Below are 13,478 nucleotides of genomic sequence, written 5' to 3'. Positions count from 1 at the left end.
AATTCCCCGGCTCTAGCATTTCGCCACCAGTGGCTTTTATGAGTTATGTCCCTTCTATGCCTCTCCTGTGGACCAATCAGATTCCACCTCTCCATCACTTGCTTTGCTTCTAACAAAATGGCGGCGCCCAGTCATGACGATCTGATCGATAATCAAGGTCTATATTGTGATAAAACGGGTCTTACATCGCGAAGTGCATCAAATCACGCGAGCACCTTGATTAAAAAGATGAAAAGACACATACATATGTACACACGCACACTCACGCACGCTTACATACACTCGTGAATTCGTGAATGAGTCATCGTGAATAGTCCTGTATCTGACTCGCTTTAGCTCGTTAGATACCAGAACTATTCACTCGCTTTGGCTCGTCAGATACCAGAGAAATTCACTCGCTTTAGCTCGTCAGATACCAGAACTATTCACTCGCTTTGGCTCGTCAGATACCAGAACTATTCACTCGCTTTAGCTCGTCAGATACCAGAACTATTCACTCGCTTTAGCTCGTCAGCTACCAGAACTATTCACTCGCTTTGGCTCGTCAGATACCAGAGAAATTCACTCGCTTCAGCTCGTCAGATACCAGAACTATTCACTCGCTTTAGCTCGTCAGCTACCAGAACTATTCACTCGCTTTAGCTCGTCATATACCAGAACTATTCACTCGCTTTAGCTCGTTAGATACCAGAACTATTCACTCGCTTTATAGCTCGTTAGATACCAGAACTATTCACTCGCTTTAGCTCGCCAACTTTTACGTCCAATAGAATTCTTTCGGCAGATAATCGAGACTGATTATTCTCGGTCGTTGACGATTTGAATTTGATAATATGTATATATATTGTTTTGTTGTCTTTTGTAACCCTAAACGGGTGGCACACTTGTTTTGGTTGTTATAATTTGTAATATTCCATACAGATATGTGAGGCTAGATATAAATACAATATCTGTCTGCCTGTCTGTCTATTACGCCGTACACTCAGTATCCTTATTACGATGTCAAAGATTATTGGTATTTTGTGTTTACACAAAACACGGAACATTGTATAAAGGCGAGATTTACACACAATCCAATTGATACCACACAAAAACAATAACTGCGAGAAATATAACCGCTTTGTTGACAAGTCAGTAGTTGACCTCTTGTTGTCTAATATATCATGTTTACCGTTTATCTGAATTATCCCCATACCCAATTTCCATATTAGGCATTTTTGGGTGTCATCTGTCATTTGATTGGACGAACAAGATAAGGAAATTTTCACATCCAGGAAAATATGTTCCATGGCTGTTGTTTCAATATTACTTCCTTGCAAAAGTGAAGTGCAAAAGTGACCTGATAGAAGATGGGTCAATATGTTTACCACACACTCATGAGAACACAGACAACGGAGTTCGGGTCAAAGAGTTTATTTAGATAGTACCAGTATTTTCCTCATGACTGGCAAGTTTGATGCTTATCAAACCGATTTCTTATTGTCCTTCATGGTTGTATATCTATTGAAAATGTACCTTTCGCTACCAATAGCCATCCACCATAGTCATAAAACCTTCCTAGTTTGTGTCAGCAGTAGTTTAAAGTTTAAGAAGGGGCGGTCGGGTAGCCTAGTGGTTAAAGCGTTCGATCGTCTCGCCGATGACCCGGGTTCGATTCCCGACATGGGTACAATGTGTGAAGCCCATTTCTGGTGTCCCCCGCCGTGATTTTGCTGGAATATTGCTGAAAACGGCGTAAAACCATACCCTCTCACTCACTCATTAAAGTTTAAGAAAATCAAGGTCTGTTGGGTAGCCAAGTAGTTCACGCGTTCGGCCGCCACGATGAAGTCATGGGTTCCATTCCCTGTTAGCTGTATAGGGTGCAATGTGAGACGCCCAATGTTGCCAAAAGCTGTTTAAAACCATTCTCACGTACTTTAGAAAATGAATGAGGATACTTCAGCTCACAACTTATTTAAGCACAGTTATATACACTTGTGCATCATAGCAAACAGTTTGTTGTTTAACGCCGCACTCAGCAATATTCCAGCTATATGACGGGGGTCTGTAAATAATCTGTACCAGACAATCCAGTGACATCATTAGCATCGATCCACGCATTTGGGATTAATGACATGTATCAGCCAAGTCAGCGAGCCTGACCACCCGATCCCGTTAGTCGCCTCATTAACTATTATTTCTGTTACTCGGATGTGTGTTGTATATAGTTGGTGAATAATTATTTCTGTTTGATATTTGAGAATGAAGATAAGGTGAGATGAGGTGAAATGGGGTTTTACGTCGCGATTATTGCACCTATATAACGACGAGCATGCACGCGTCTGTGTGTGTCTGTGTGAGTATGTGCCTGTGTCTTGAACTTGTCCGGACTAATGCCGATTTTATAGTGCTAGCCCACTGAGATACCGTGCTGCAGTTTAACATGAATACCCCACTCACAGCATACCCGGACACACTATACGGACTCCGAGCCAACCATTCCCTCTTTTAGCCCTGTAATGCCGAGTGCCAGGGTAACAACAAGTACCATCTTTTAACATATTTTGGTATGATGCGGCGGGGGATCGACCCCCCGACCTTCCCATCTCCGGGCAGAAGCTCTACCATTAGACCACGGAGGCGGACAAATGAATATTAGAAAGAGTTGTACTTGTTTGTGAATTCGCTTTGCATTTATGTTAGTCTGTAATTTGGAGGCACGGGGGCCCTGTCATATAATTCACCGCAATTCGCTGTGCAGAGTTGCGTCCCTTGGGCACGCCAGAAACCTATGAATGTGGGTTTGAATCCCGGTTCGCCCCGATTATGTTTCTAGGTTTGTCAGCAACATACCCATGCTCGTTGATTTCACCAAAGTTGTAAACGTCTGAGACCTGCATCACTTCGGGCTTTCCTCCCACGTTAAGCAGACGCGTCGTGATAAAACCTGAATACTGTTCAAAGCGGCGTTAAAGCAAACCCACTCACTCACTTTATGTTCGCTCGATTTCAGCACGTCAAATTCGGTACACAGGGACTGCTTAATTTCGTTTGGGGTTTTCTTCATTGAGGAGAGAGTGAGTTGGATTTAGCGCCGCTTTCAGATTGAGTGGTCGGAAAACAGGCAAAGTGATGCAGGCATTAGACGTTTCTCACGGGCATGGTGCTGACAAACCTCGAAACATAATCAGCGCGAATCTAGGATCATAGGTTCACAGGTTCCTGGCATGCCTAAGGGACGCTACTCAGCAGAAGGAAATTTCGGCACATTAGACGACTATATATATTTCCCCTGAAGGCAGGATGTCAAACCCTTCGATCCAGCTCAACCATTCCTCCACGACAATACCAGCATGGGGCTGTGCGGTAAACAAACCACTACACATGCTCGTCTTTGTTCTGTTGTTTGTTTATTTGTTGTTTAACGCCACACTCAGCAATATTCCAGATATATGCCGGCAACTTGTACATTATCGAGTTTGGTCCAGACAAACTTGCGAGTGACATCATGTGCATCGATCCACGCCATTGTGATACGATGACATGCATTAACAAAGTCAGCGAGCCTGAAAATCTGATCCATTTGTCGCCTCTTACAGTACGAATGGGCTGCCTGGGCCTATGGGCCTATATTCCTATCTGCAAACCTCCCGGGTATCTAGGCTTTAAAAGGCCATTACCGGAACACCGAAATACTCAGGTGTAAAAAACCGACAGTGTATAAAGTTAAACCCCCATAGTCCGAAACGCGATTAATGTTAAAAGCATACAAAAGCACACGCTTCGTACATGCTCCGTTTATCTCGAAATTTGGCAACCCGGGAGATTTCAGTGTAGAGGGTACCGGCTTACGGGGGTTCCACTGTACCTGATGTTATTTGTTTTCCAGCGTGTCATCACTTAGCCAAGCCGCCGAGGTGGCCGTCAAACATTGCCTCCAAAAAACATCTCACAGTTCAACAGAAAAAGAGCTTCGTGGAGATCATCTTAACACGTGACAGGGAGCCAGGTATCTGTGAATGTTTCGTTTTTACGTTCTCATTTTCAACACTCTCGGCATTGTGGATTATATAACCCCGCCGGTGTTAAATATATGATCTCCACCTATCTTTATCACCAGGTGGCCTGGTACTATGAACCGTTTCCTCAGATGAATATGCAGCTTTCGTTTTTACTCAGTTCTTATTTTCATTATCACATGAAAGATATGGAAATTAGGAGGCTTTTTGTACGAGTGAGTGAGTGAGTTGGGTTTAACGCCGCATTTAACAGTATTCCAGTTATATCACGGCGTGTCAGCTTAATGTGGGAGGAAAGCCCGAAGTGATGCAGGTCTCGGTCGTTTACCACTTCGGTGAAACCCACGAGCACGGGTATGGTGCTGTCAAACCTAGAAACATAATCGGGTCGAACCGGGATTCGAACCCACAATCATAGGTTTCTGGCGTGCCCAAGGGACGCAACTCTGCACAGCGAATCGCGGCGCCTTAGACGACTGGGCCACCCGTGCCCTCCCCCCTACCCCCTTTTTGTACGACGTTGATTATTCATGCTTCACTGTAAGTGTTAGCTGTTGTGTTCTTTTACTATGACGGCTTTAAGTATCTACATATATACGAACGAACAATTCAGAACCGGACCCTTACATCTCGCTGAGTTGCGTCCCTTAGCCTTGCAAGGTTCCGCTGGCCGATACCAATCCTTGGTCTGAAGGCTGTGTAACCTTGCTAGCGGGTTAATATAAGGTGCTAAACGTCTACATTTGACTTTCCTTCTAGAAGATGCCATGATATAACTAATAGTGTCCAGGGCGACCTTAAACCCAACTTACGAAGTGTTTTGAGACATACCCGCCTGCTAAACCACCCTATTAATGAATACATGTTTTCCCGCCTATTTCTGTTTATTAATGAATATTGTTAAATATAATCTTGCAGGTTCAACGCTGCTACTGACGTTCCATGGACAAGGAGGCCGGCAGTGCCTCAACATCACAACTCCTCGAAACCAGGTACAGCTTCACTGTTGTTGTGTTTTTGTCAAAATCGTTGTATTATTTTGCAGTCTGTTTTATTCCAACTATATTGTGATAGCCTTTGGATCATCGAGTCTTGGCCAGGTAAACCTTCGATACCGAATAACTCTCTTATAATGTGTCAAATACCGCAACACAGATACATCAACAGTGCTCTTCACAGAGCCGATGCGACCCGGAGGGTTATATGAATAGAACGGGGGACATGATTTTCGGAATAGTGAGTGAACGCTGTCTAATTCTGCAATCAAATGCGAATCTGAAAAGCCACTGGCTGATGGTATAAACAACACGAAATGGTGTGTTTTGGGGCCTTTTGGTGGGAAACGTTGATCCAGTTTCCGTGAAGCGAGATATTAGCACTTTTGCGAGATATTAGCACTTTTGGACAGTGTGAATAATTGACGTGTCAGGCTGCAGGAATAAACATATTACCATTAGGGAAGTAACTTTCATAGAGAAGTATGGTTCATGGTTAAAAACGCAATGTAAACAATATTTGCATGTCTCATCAGATCAACTTCATTAAAAAATAATATTACAACAATGTAGCTATAGCTTTGAAAGGATTAATTTAAAAAAATATTAATAACTTAACCACAAAAGATATATCAATGTCAACAGTATCTAGCTGGTAGTATATACCACTATGATTGTGTAAAGCTAATACCCTTGTTTACCCGCCTAATAACAAATGTTTCAGGCAGTCATTGTTGTGAAAACATATTACTTGTTTTGCTTTCATAATATGTCATAACGTAAAGCAGACAAATATATCTGCAAAATATATATGGCAAAGTATGCCGCCCCCTTGGGTGAAGATAAAATAAACTTACGACAGGAATGGTGCTATCTTAGATTTATGACAAACTTAAGATATCTCAGGGCTATGATAGTTTCGAAAATATGCTAGATAGCCTACGATTTCCTTACGATAACTTTACTATAATTTTAGGGCTACGATCATTTCGGAAATCTAGGCGCTGGTTTCTACTCTTATATGTCACACATATTTAAGCTGAAATGTGCCATATTCTCATTCCTGTTTATAAAGGTACCACATGCATATTACAATTTCTTTTACCTTCTGGGTTACACGTGTTATTTAGGACAGTATAGATATTTGCATCAATGGGTAGGTATGTAACACAATTTCTTGATGCTCTGGATCAAAGTTGTAATAATATAGATATTATACTTGGACTTGTGTTTGTGCAGACATACGCTATCACCGACGGCTGGGCGAAGACGAGGCTAAAGTGTCGGGGAGTTCGAATCCTGAAGAAAGGGCTCAAGATCAAACTTTATGATCTCACAAATCGTAGGAGACTCGATTCGCACCGGTTAGAAAAGAGGCGGAAGAAGTTGAAAAAGAAAGCAACAAAAGAACCCCCCGTTAAGTTGGCAGAGGGTAAGTGCAGCTTGTGTGAGTAAGTGTGTGAGTGAGTTTGGTTTAACGCCGCTTTTAACAGTATTCCAGTTATATCGCGGCGTGTCAGCTTAATGTGGGAGGAAAGCCCGAAGTGATGCAGGTCTCGGACATTTACCACTTCGGTGAAACCACGAGCACGGGTATGGTGCCGACAAACCTAGAAACATAATCGTGGCGAACAGGGATTCGAACCCACAATCCTAGGTTTCTGGCGTGCCCAAGGGACGCAACTCTGCACAGCAAATCACGGCGCCTCAGACGACTGGGCCACCCGTGCCCCTGCAGCTTGTGTGCGAGACGTCATGAGCATGTTTGTCTGACAGTGTTTCACCACCTTTTTAATCCTTCAGTGAAAGTCTCGAAGGGTTAGTTAAAATCTGCAAGCTTTTTAGCCATATGGGGCCTGGGTTGGAATTATTGGACCACAGCCGCCTCAGTGGCTGACAAAAAGTGCTAAGTTCGTTTTCAAGAAATACTAGTATTCATTTTGATTGCGATGAACATATCATTGAGTTTTGATCACGGGGTTACAACCTGGGTCAGGTCAGCGCTTCTATGTGGCAGTGAACTTGGTCAATAGCGCTTTAAATACTACATCTGCTCGTTTTTATCTTTCAGTTCGTGCTTGTAATGTACGAAACCGACACATGCTGCTAAATATAGCCTAAATATAGTCACCTGGCTGCCCAAACTTACCCGGATGGTAGGTTATCTCCCATTAGTTACACGTCCCATTTGTCGCACACCTCCATATTCCCAGTTGTTACATAGTTTGGGAGGAGGCCAGGAGGGGACAACACCTAATGAGTAATGGACCAGTCCTAACGTCAACTGGAGGCACTTCAGTTAGCAGAGACCATATACATTAAAGGAACATTCACAAACAAACAAACACTCCCTGTCCTCAAATCCGGGGACGTGTGGTAGGATAATTTCGTTGATGTATCGTTGAGCCGTAAGATTGCCCTGGATATGGACCAAACCTGTCCTGCCATGATGAGAGATATCCGCCCACATCATAACGCTACACCCACCAAACCTGTCCACTTCCTGTACGCAGTTTCCGGCGTAACGTTCTCCCCGACGTCTGTAGACCCGTGCTCTTCCATCGCCTCGACGGAGGAGAAATCTTGATTCGTCGCTGAACCAAACATCTCTCGACACTATAGCACATTAAACGTCTTCATTTTGCACCTCTTGGTCCGCTAATTTTGCTTTTATGACCAAAAGAATCCGTAAAGCGTTTGGTTTTTTTAAGAGTACATTTATAGTACATAAAGCACAGGATTACCTTTCTACTTTTCTTGGATCAGTCCATTCTAATACTAAGGTGACATAGGGTAGACCAGTCAGTGCCTTCAGCCATGACCTATGTTGTTTTAAGGTGTAAGACAAATGGAACGTGTAACTTATGGGAGGATACCGAATGGGATCACGTGATCAAAACTCACTGATGATGTTCATCACTAGTAAAATGGATATTTCTTGAAAAGCGCACTTTGCAATTTTTGTCATTACAGTAAGTAAACTAGAATTCCTTATCGGCAGAATGTCTTGTTTTCACTTTCAAAGTATCAGCACACATGACGCTATCTTCGTTAATGAATCATCGCGAGATTCTATTTCAAGAGTTTATTTGTTGTTTAACGCCGCACTCAGCAATATTCCAGCTATATGTCGGCGGTCTGTAAATAATCGAGTCTGGAACAGACAATCCAGTGATTGACATCATGAGCATCGATCCACGAAATTGATCGATCCCGTTAGTGGCCTTTTACGGCAAGCATGGGTTGCTGAAAACCTTTTCTACCCCATATTTCTTGTGGCGAGGACTATCATATAGGAAATCCACGAACCAGCAAATAGAATTCGATTGAGTGAATGAGTGTTTACACCGAATTTAGCAATATTCAAGCAATATCGGAATGGGCTTAACACACTGTCAGTGTATGGGGAGTCCAACCAGGGTGTTCAGAGTGTTCATAAATACTGGACTACACTTCTTGCCCCACAGGGCGGTCGGGTAGCCTAGTGGTTAAAGCGTTGGCTCGTCTCGCCGAAGACCCGGGTTCGATTCCCGACATGGGTACAATGTGTGAAGCCCATTTCTGGTGACCCCCGCCGTGATATTGCTGGAATATTGCTAAAAGCGGCGTAAAACACACTCACTCACTCACTCACTCACTCACTCTTGCACCACATCAATGTCTCTACTTTGAAGGTGAATCACGTCACGCCCGCACAACCTGCATCTGTGCCATTCCCACGTCTGTGTACCTGAAGCCAGTGTGTGTCTCAGAAGGGAACTACAACGTGACTGTCAGCTGGGAGCCTCTTTACAACAAGAGTGATCTGCGGGTGGGCATCGTACACGAAGGCAACAGCGATGAGTTCGTACCCAATGGTTTTCAAAAGCTCCCAAGTTGGAAGGTGAGAGGTTTTTAAAAAACATTCATCAAACGTGGATTTACTTTAGTGATATGATGCAGTTACGGCCACTGGTATGTCAGTCGTCGTGGTGTTTTATGTATATACTATCACAGTCATTGTGGTGTTATGTATATACTATCACAGTCATTGTGGTGTTATGTATATACTATCACAGTCATTGTGGTGTTATGTATATACTATCACAGTCATTGTGGTGTTATGTATATACTATCACAGTCATTGTGATGTTATGTATATACTATCACAGTCATTGTGATGTTATGTATATACTATCACAGTCATTGTGATGTTATGTATATACTATCACAATCATTGTGATGTTATGTAAATACTATCACAGTCATTGTGATGTTATGTAAATACTATCACAGTCATTGTGGTGTTATGTATATACTATCACAGTCATTGTGGTGTTATGTAAATACTATCACAGTCATTGTGGGGTTATGTATATACTATCACAATCATTGTGGTGTTATGTAAATACTATCAAAGTCATTGTGATGTTATGTAAATACTATCACAGTCATTGTGATGTTATGTATATACTATCACAGTCATTGTGGTGTTATGTATATACTATCACAGTCATTGTGATGTTATGTATATACTATCACAGTCATTGTGATGTTATGTAAATACTATCACAGTCATTGTGATGTTATGTATATACTATCACAGTCATTGTGATGTTATGTATATACTATCACAGTCATTGTGGTGTTATGTAAATACTATCACAGTCATTGTGGTGTTATGTATATACTATCACAGTCATTGTGATGTTATGTATATACTATCACAGTCATTGTGATGTTATGTAAATACTATCACAGTCATTGGGATGTTATGTAAATACTATCACAGTCATTGAGATGTTATGTATATACTATCACAGTCATTGGGATGTTATGTAAATACTATCACAGTCATTGTGATGTTATGTATATACTATCACAGTCATTGTGGTGTTATGTATATACTATCACAGTCATTGTGGTGTTATGTATATACTATCACAGTCATTGTGGTGTTATGTATATACTATCACAGTCATTGTGGTGTTATGTATATACTATCACAGTCATTGTGATGTTATGTATATACTATCACAGTCATTGTGATGTTATGTATATACTATCACAGTCATTGTGATGTTATGTATATACTATCACAGTCATTGGGATGTTATGTAAATACTATCACAGTCATTGAGATGTTATGTATATACTATCACAGTCAATGTGGTGTTAAGCGTATTAGTAGGTGGTGTAATGCTACACTGATATTTCTCAAGAGTGCACGATGCGGGCATTATGTCTTTGTTTATACCTTATTGACCTATGTGTCAATACAGCTTTCGAAATATCTGTTCCAGCTGATAATCCAACATCTTCAGAAAGTCACATTGACGAATCTGAAACTGGATTCTGGATCAAACTATATTGGATTGGTAAGATTCATTTGTTGTTCAAAACAGGATAGTGAATGAATATCAAAAATATTTGCCATCGAACTTCAATAAATAACAATGGCCAATACGTGGCCAATTTTTCTTATTTGTTTGTTTTGTTGTTTAACACCGCACTCAGCAATATTCCAGCTATATGACGGCGGTCTGTAAATAATCGAGTCTGGACCAGACAATCCAGTGATTGACATCATGAGCATCGATCCACGCAATTGAAAAACAATGACATGCATTAACCAAGTCAGCGAGCCTGACCGGCCGATCCCGTTAGTGGCCTATTACGACAAGCATAGTCGCCTTTTACGGCAAGCATGGGTTGCTAAAGACCTATTCTACCCCGGATCTTCACGGGTCAAGTGGCCTGGTAATGAAATCCTCAACTATTCAGGTCCTAGCCTCCAGCTGTTATGTGGGTGGATGATGTCCCAGCCTGTCAGCTTGTGCTTGTGTTGCAGGTGGGGTCTCTAGGCTGTGACTCATGTATGCGCTACAAGGAGAGTGAAGTGTTACGTGTGCAGTGTTCAACCGGAGGTAGGACGTTGTTTACAGTTTTGTAATAATGGCTTAAGATAGTTAGCCAGACGAACTAGCTGCACTTGTATTTGTTCCAATCCCGATAGGTTTGTACACGTGTGTCACTTTTTGTCTAAAGAGTCTGGCGCACAGAGGTTAGTTCTAACTGTGATGGTCTGGCGCACAGGTGTCAATTCCAGTCCCGATGGTCTGACACACAGGTGTACACATATATTACAAGGAATATTGCGATCGTATTGTTGTAGTGGAAAGCATTTCAATACTTTTATTTAAAAATTCTTAACCCCCCAACGCTATCTATAAATGGCTGCTGTCTTCTTAAACCTCAGGGGCGGTCGGGTAGCCTTGTGGTTAAAGCGTTCGCTCGTCACGCCGAAGACCCGGGTTCGATTCCCGACATGGGTAAAATGTGTGAAGCCCATTTCTGGTGTCCCCCGCCGTGATATTGCTGGAATATTGCTAAAAGCGGCGTAAAACCATACTCACTCACTCACTCTTAAACCTCACCCGTTGTCCACCCTGATCTACCATCCGAGGGCAAAATATGCGCTCTTGGACAGTAAGATGAGTTCCATCACCTCATCACAATGAAGATTTACATGACTAAATATCAGGTAACATAATCAGCAGACCGTTAGGAAGCTGTTTAGGTGAGGGAGGAAATAACGTTTTAATTTGCATAGTAGTATTGCCATCAACGCATGTACAATTTCCGTGCATCAATAGTCCAATTATCAGTCGCCCCTAACGGATATGTGTATTGTGTTTTATGTTGGCTCCAGCATCGCCTGAACCTGCGCCTACCATAGATGTGCCGGGTTCAACAACCCCTAGCCCTCCCATAATAGTCAAAGCTGTTATTGGAGTTGGTGCCTTCGCCTTCATCGGAGTCCTTGCTTTGGGAGTGTTTTTGCTGAAACTGAGATGTGAGTAGATATATTTTTGGTCATTTAATAACTTTAAAATATTCTTTTTTTCCCTTTGTCCCTTAATGTTCACTTGTAACGGTTTTGTCTCTAATTATAAGCAGCGGAATATCTGCACTTATAGACATCTGAGGAAATTAATATTTAATAATGGAATCTGATTCAGCGGATAATTGAGACTGTTTTTTCTCTGGCGTGACCGTTTTATATTTCTCGTATGTTTAGTCTACATATCCGCTCTTATAGAAGTAAGCATTGAACCTGTAAAGATCCGGGCTAGAATAGGTCTTCAGCAACCCATGCTTGCTGTAAAAGGCGACTATGCTTGTCGTAAGAGGCGACTAACGGGATCGGGTGGTCAGGCTCGCTGACTTGGTTGATTCATGACATCGTATCCCAATTGCGAAGATCGATGACCGCCGTCATATAGCTGGAACATTGCTGAGTGCGGCGTTAAAGAACAAACAAACTAACAAATAAGTAGTCATTGCGGAACCTGAAGTAGTTAAGTTCAAAAATATATTTTTCCGCTTTTGGTCTTCAAAAACCATTTGTTTGTAATCGGCCAAATAAACAAATTTGTTCTTATACAATGTAGTTTAATTTCAAAGATTTCATTTTTGTGTGTGCATCGAACGGATATTTTATGAAAGATCCAAATTCCTCGGTTACAAGTTACCAAGGCTCCTAATGCTTGAGTTAATACCACATTGTTTAAACTGGGAAATTCTCCCTTAGTGGAATCATATCAGCGAAATTATCGAACTCTTACTCTCTCAATACAAAAGACAACTCTCTCAATGACATACAATATTATACCCGGAGTTAACGTAAGTAAGTTGTCACCTCGTTCTATTTGGCTCAAATGGTCAACAAGATTGCAATTATTGTACTTTTGTTTTGTGTTTTTTTTCAGATGGAAACAGGTATGGCCCGCTCCCTGCATCCGACACTTCTGCATCCCTCGAAACCGTCGCACGAGTGTCAGTGGTGAGGTCGATCGGAGATGACGTTGCTAGAGGAGCCGAGAATTTGGTCCTTCAACTGGAACAACGCGGAAAGACAACGGTGTCTTGGCTGGAATCTGATGCGACGGAGGTGTCGTTATCAGCGTGTGACCTCATCTTCTATGTGACAGATCGGACAGATCGGAATGAACCGCCATGTCTAAAGCAGCTGACATCCAAAACAGTAACTGTTCTCCTTCAAGGAAACAGGAATCCTGATGTCGTGGTGCCACGCGACTTCCAGTTCGGTGACTTGCTGAATAACCAGATGGCGCCAGGGCGTCACCTTCACCTTGAAGACTTTCTGAACCAGCTGGGGCCAGATCACCTAGATGTTGGTAAGTATGAACCTTCCTTACATCCTTATCAAGATCTGTTCATAAAGACTGACAAAAACATCCATAACATGGTATGATACGAAAGCCCATTAGGACTATATTGGTATTTTGTTTTTTTCCTCTTTTAAAAGTCGTAATTACGAGAAAAAAGGTCGTAATTACGTCTTTTCAAAACTCGTAATTACGAGAATGAAGTCGTAATTAAGACTTTTCAAAACTCGTAATTACGAGAATAAGTCGTATTTACGACTTTTTAAAACTCGTTATAACGAGAAAAAATAGTTTATAATAAGATTCTATTT

General features: G+C 41.9%; 1 protein-coding gene across 1 annotated transcript in view; it reads left to right on the top strand.

Moving 5' to 3' along the window:
• The window catches only part of LOC124145898, a 43,716-nt gene that overhangs the window by 26,083 nt on the left and 4,155 nt on the right, over positions 1-13,478 (top strand). The window contains exons 3-10 of the mRNA XM_046515853.2: positions 3,872-3,991; positions 4,920-4,993; positions 6,236-6,428; positions 8,671-8,879; positions 10,279-10,353; positions 10,827-10,902; positions 11,688-11,831; positions 12,748-13,176. Of these exons, the coding sequence (XP_046371809.2) occupies positions 3,872-3,991; positions 4,920-4,993; positions 6,236-6,428; positions 8,671-8,879; positions 10,279-10,353; positions 10,827-10,902; positions 11,688-11,831; positions 12,748-13,176 (1,320 nt within the window). The remainder of the gene's footprint in view (positions 1-3,871; positions 3,992-4,919; positions 4,994-6,235; positions 6,429-8,670; positions 8,880-10,278; positions 10,354-10,826; positions 10,903-11,687; positions 11,832-12,747; positions 13,177-13,478) is intronic.

This window comes from Haliotis rufescens, unplaced genomic scaffold (assembly GCF_023055435.1).
Source record: "Haliotis rufescens isolate VD_foot unplaced genomic scaffold, xgHalRufe1.0.p SCAF_45, whole genome shotgun sequence".
NCBI classification, from domain to species: Eukaryota; Metazoa; Mollusca; class Gastropoda; order Lepetellida; family Haliotidae; genus Haliotis; species Haliotis rufescens.
The sequence above is the reverse complement of the archived record's forward strand: the minus strand, read 5'-3'. Positions and strand labels throughout refer to the sequence as shown.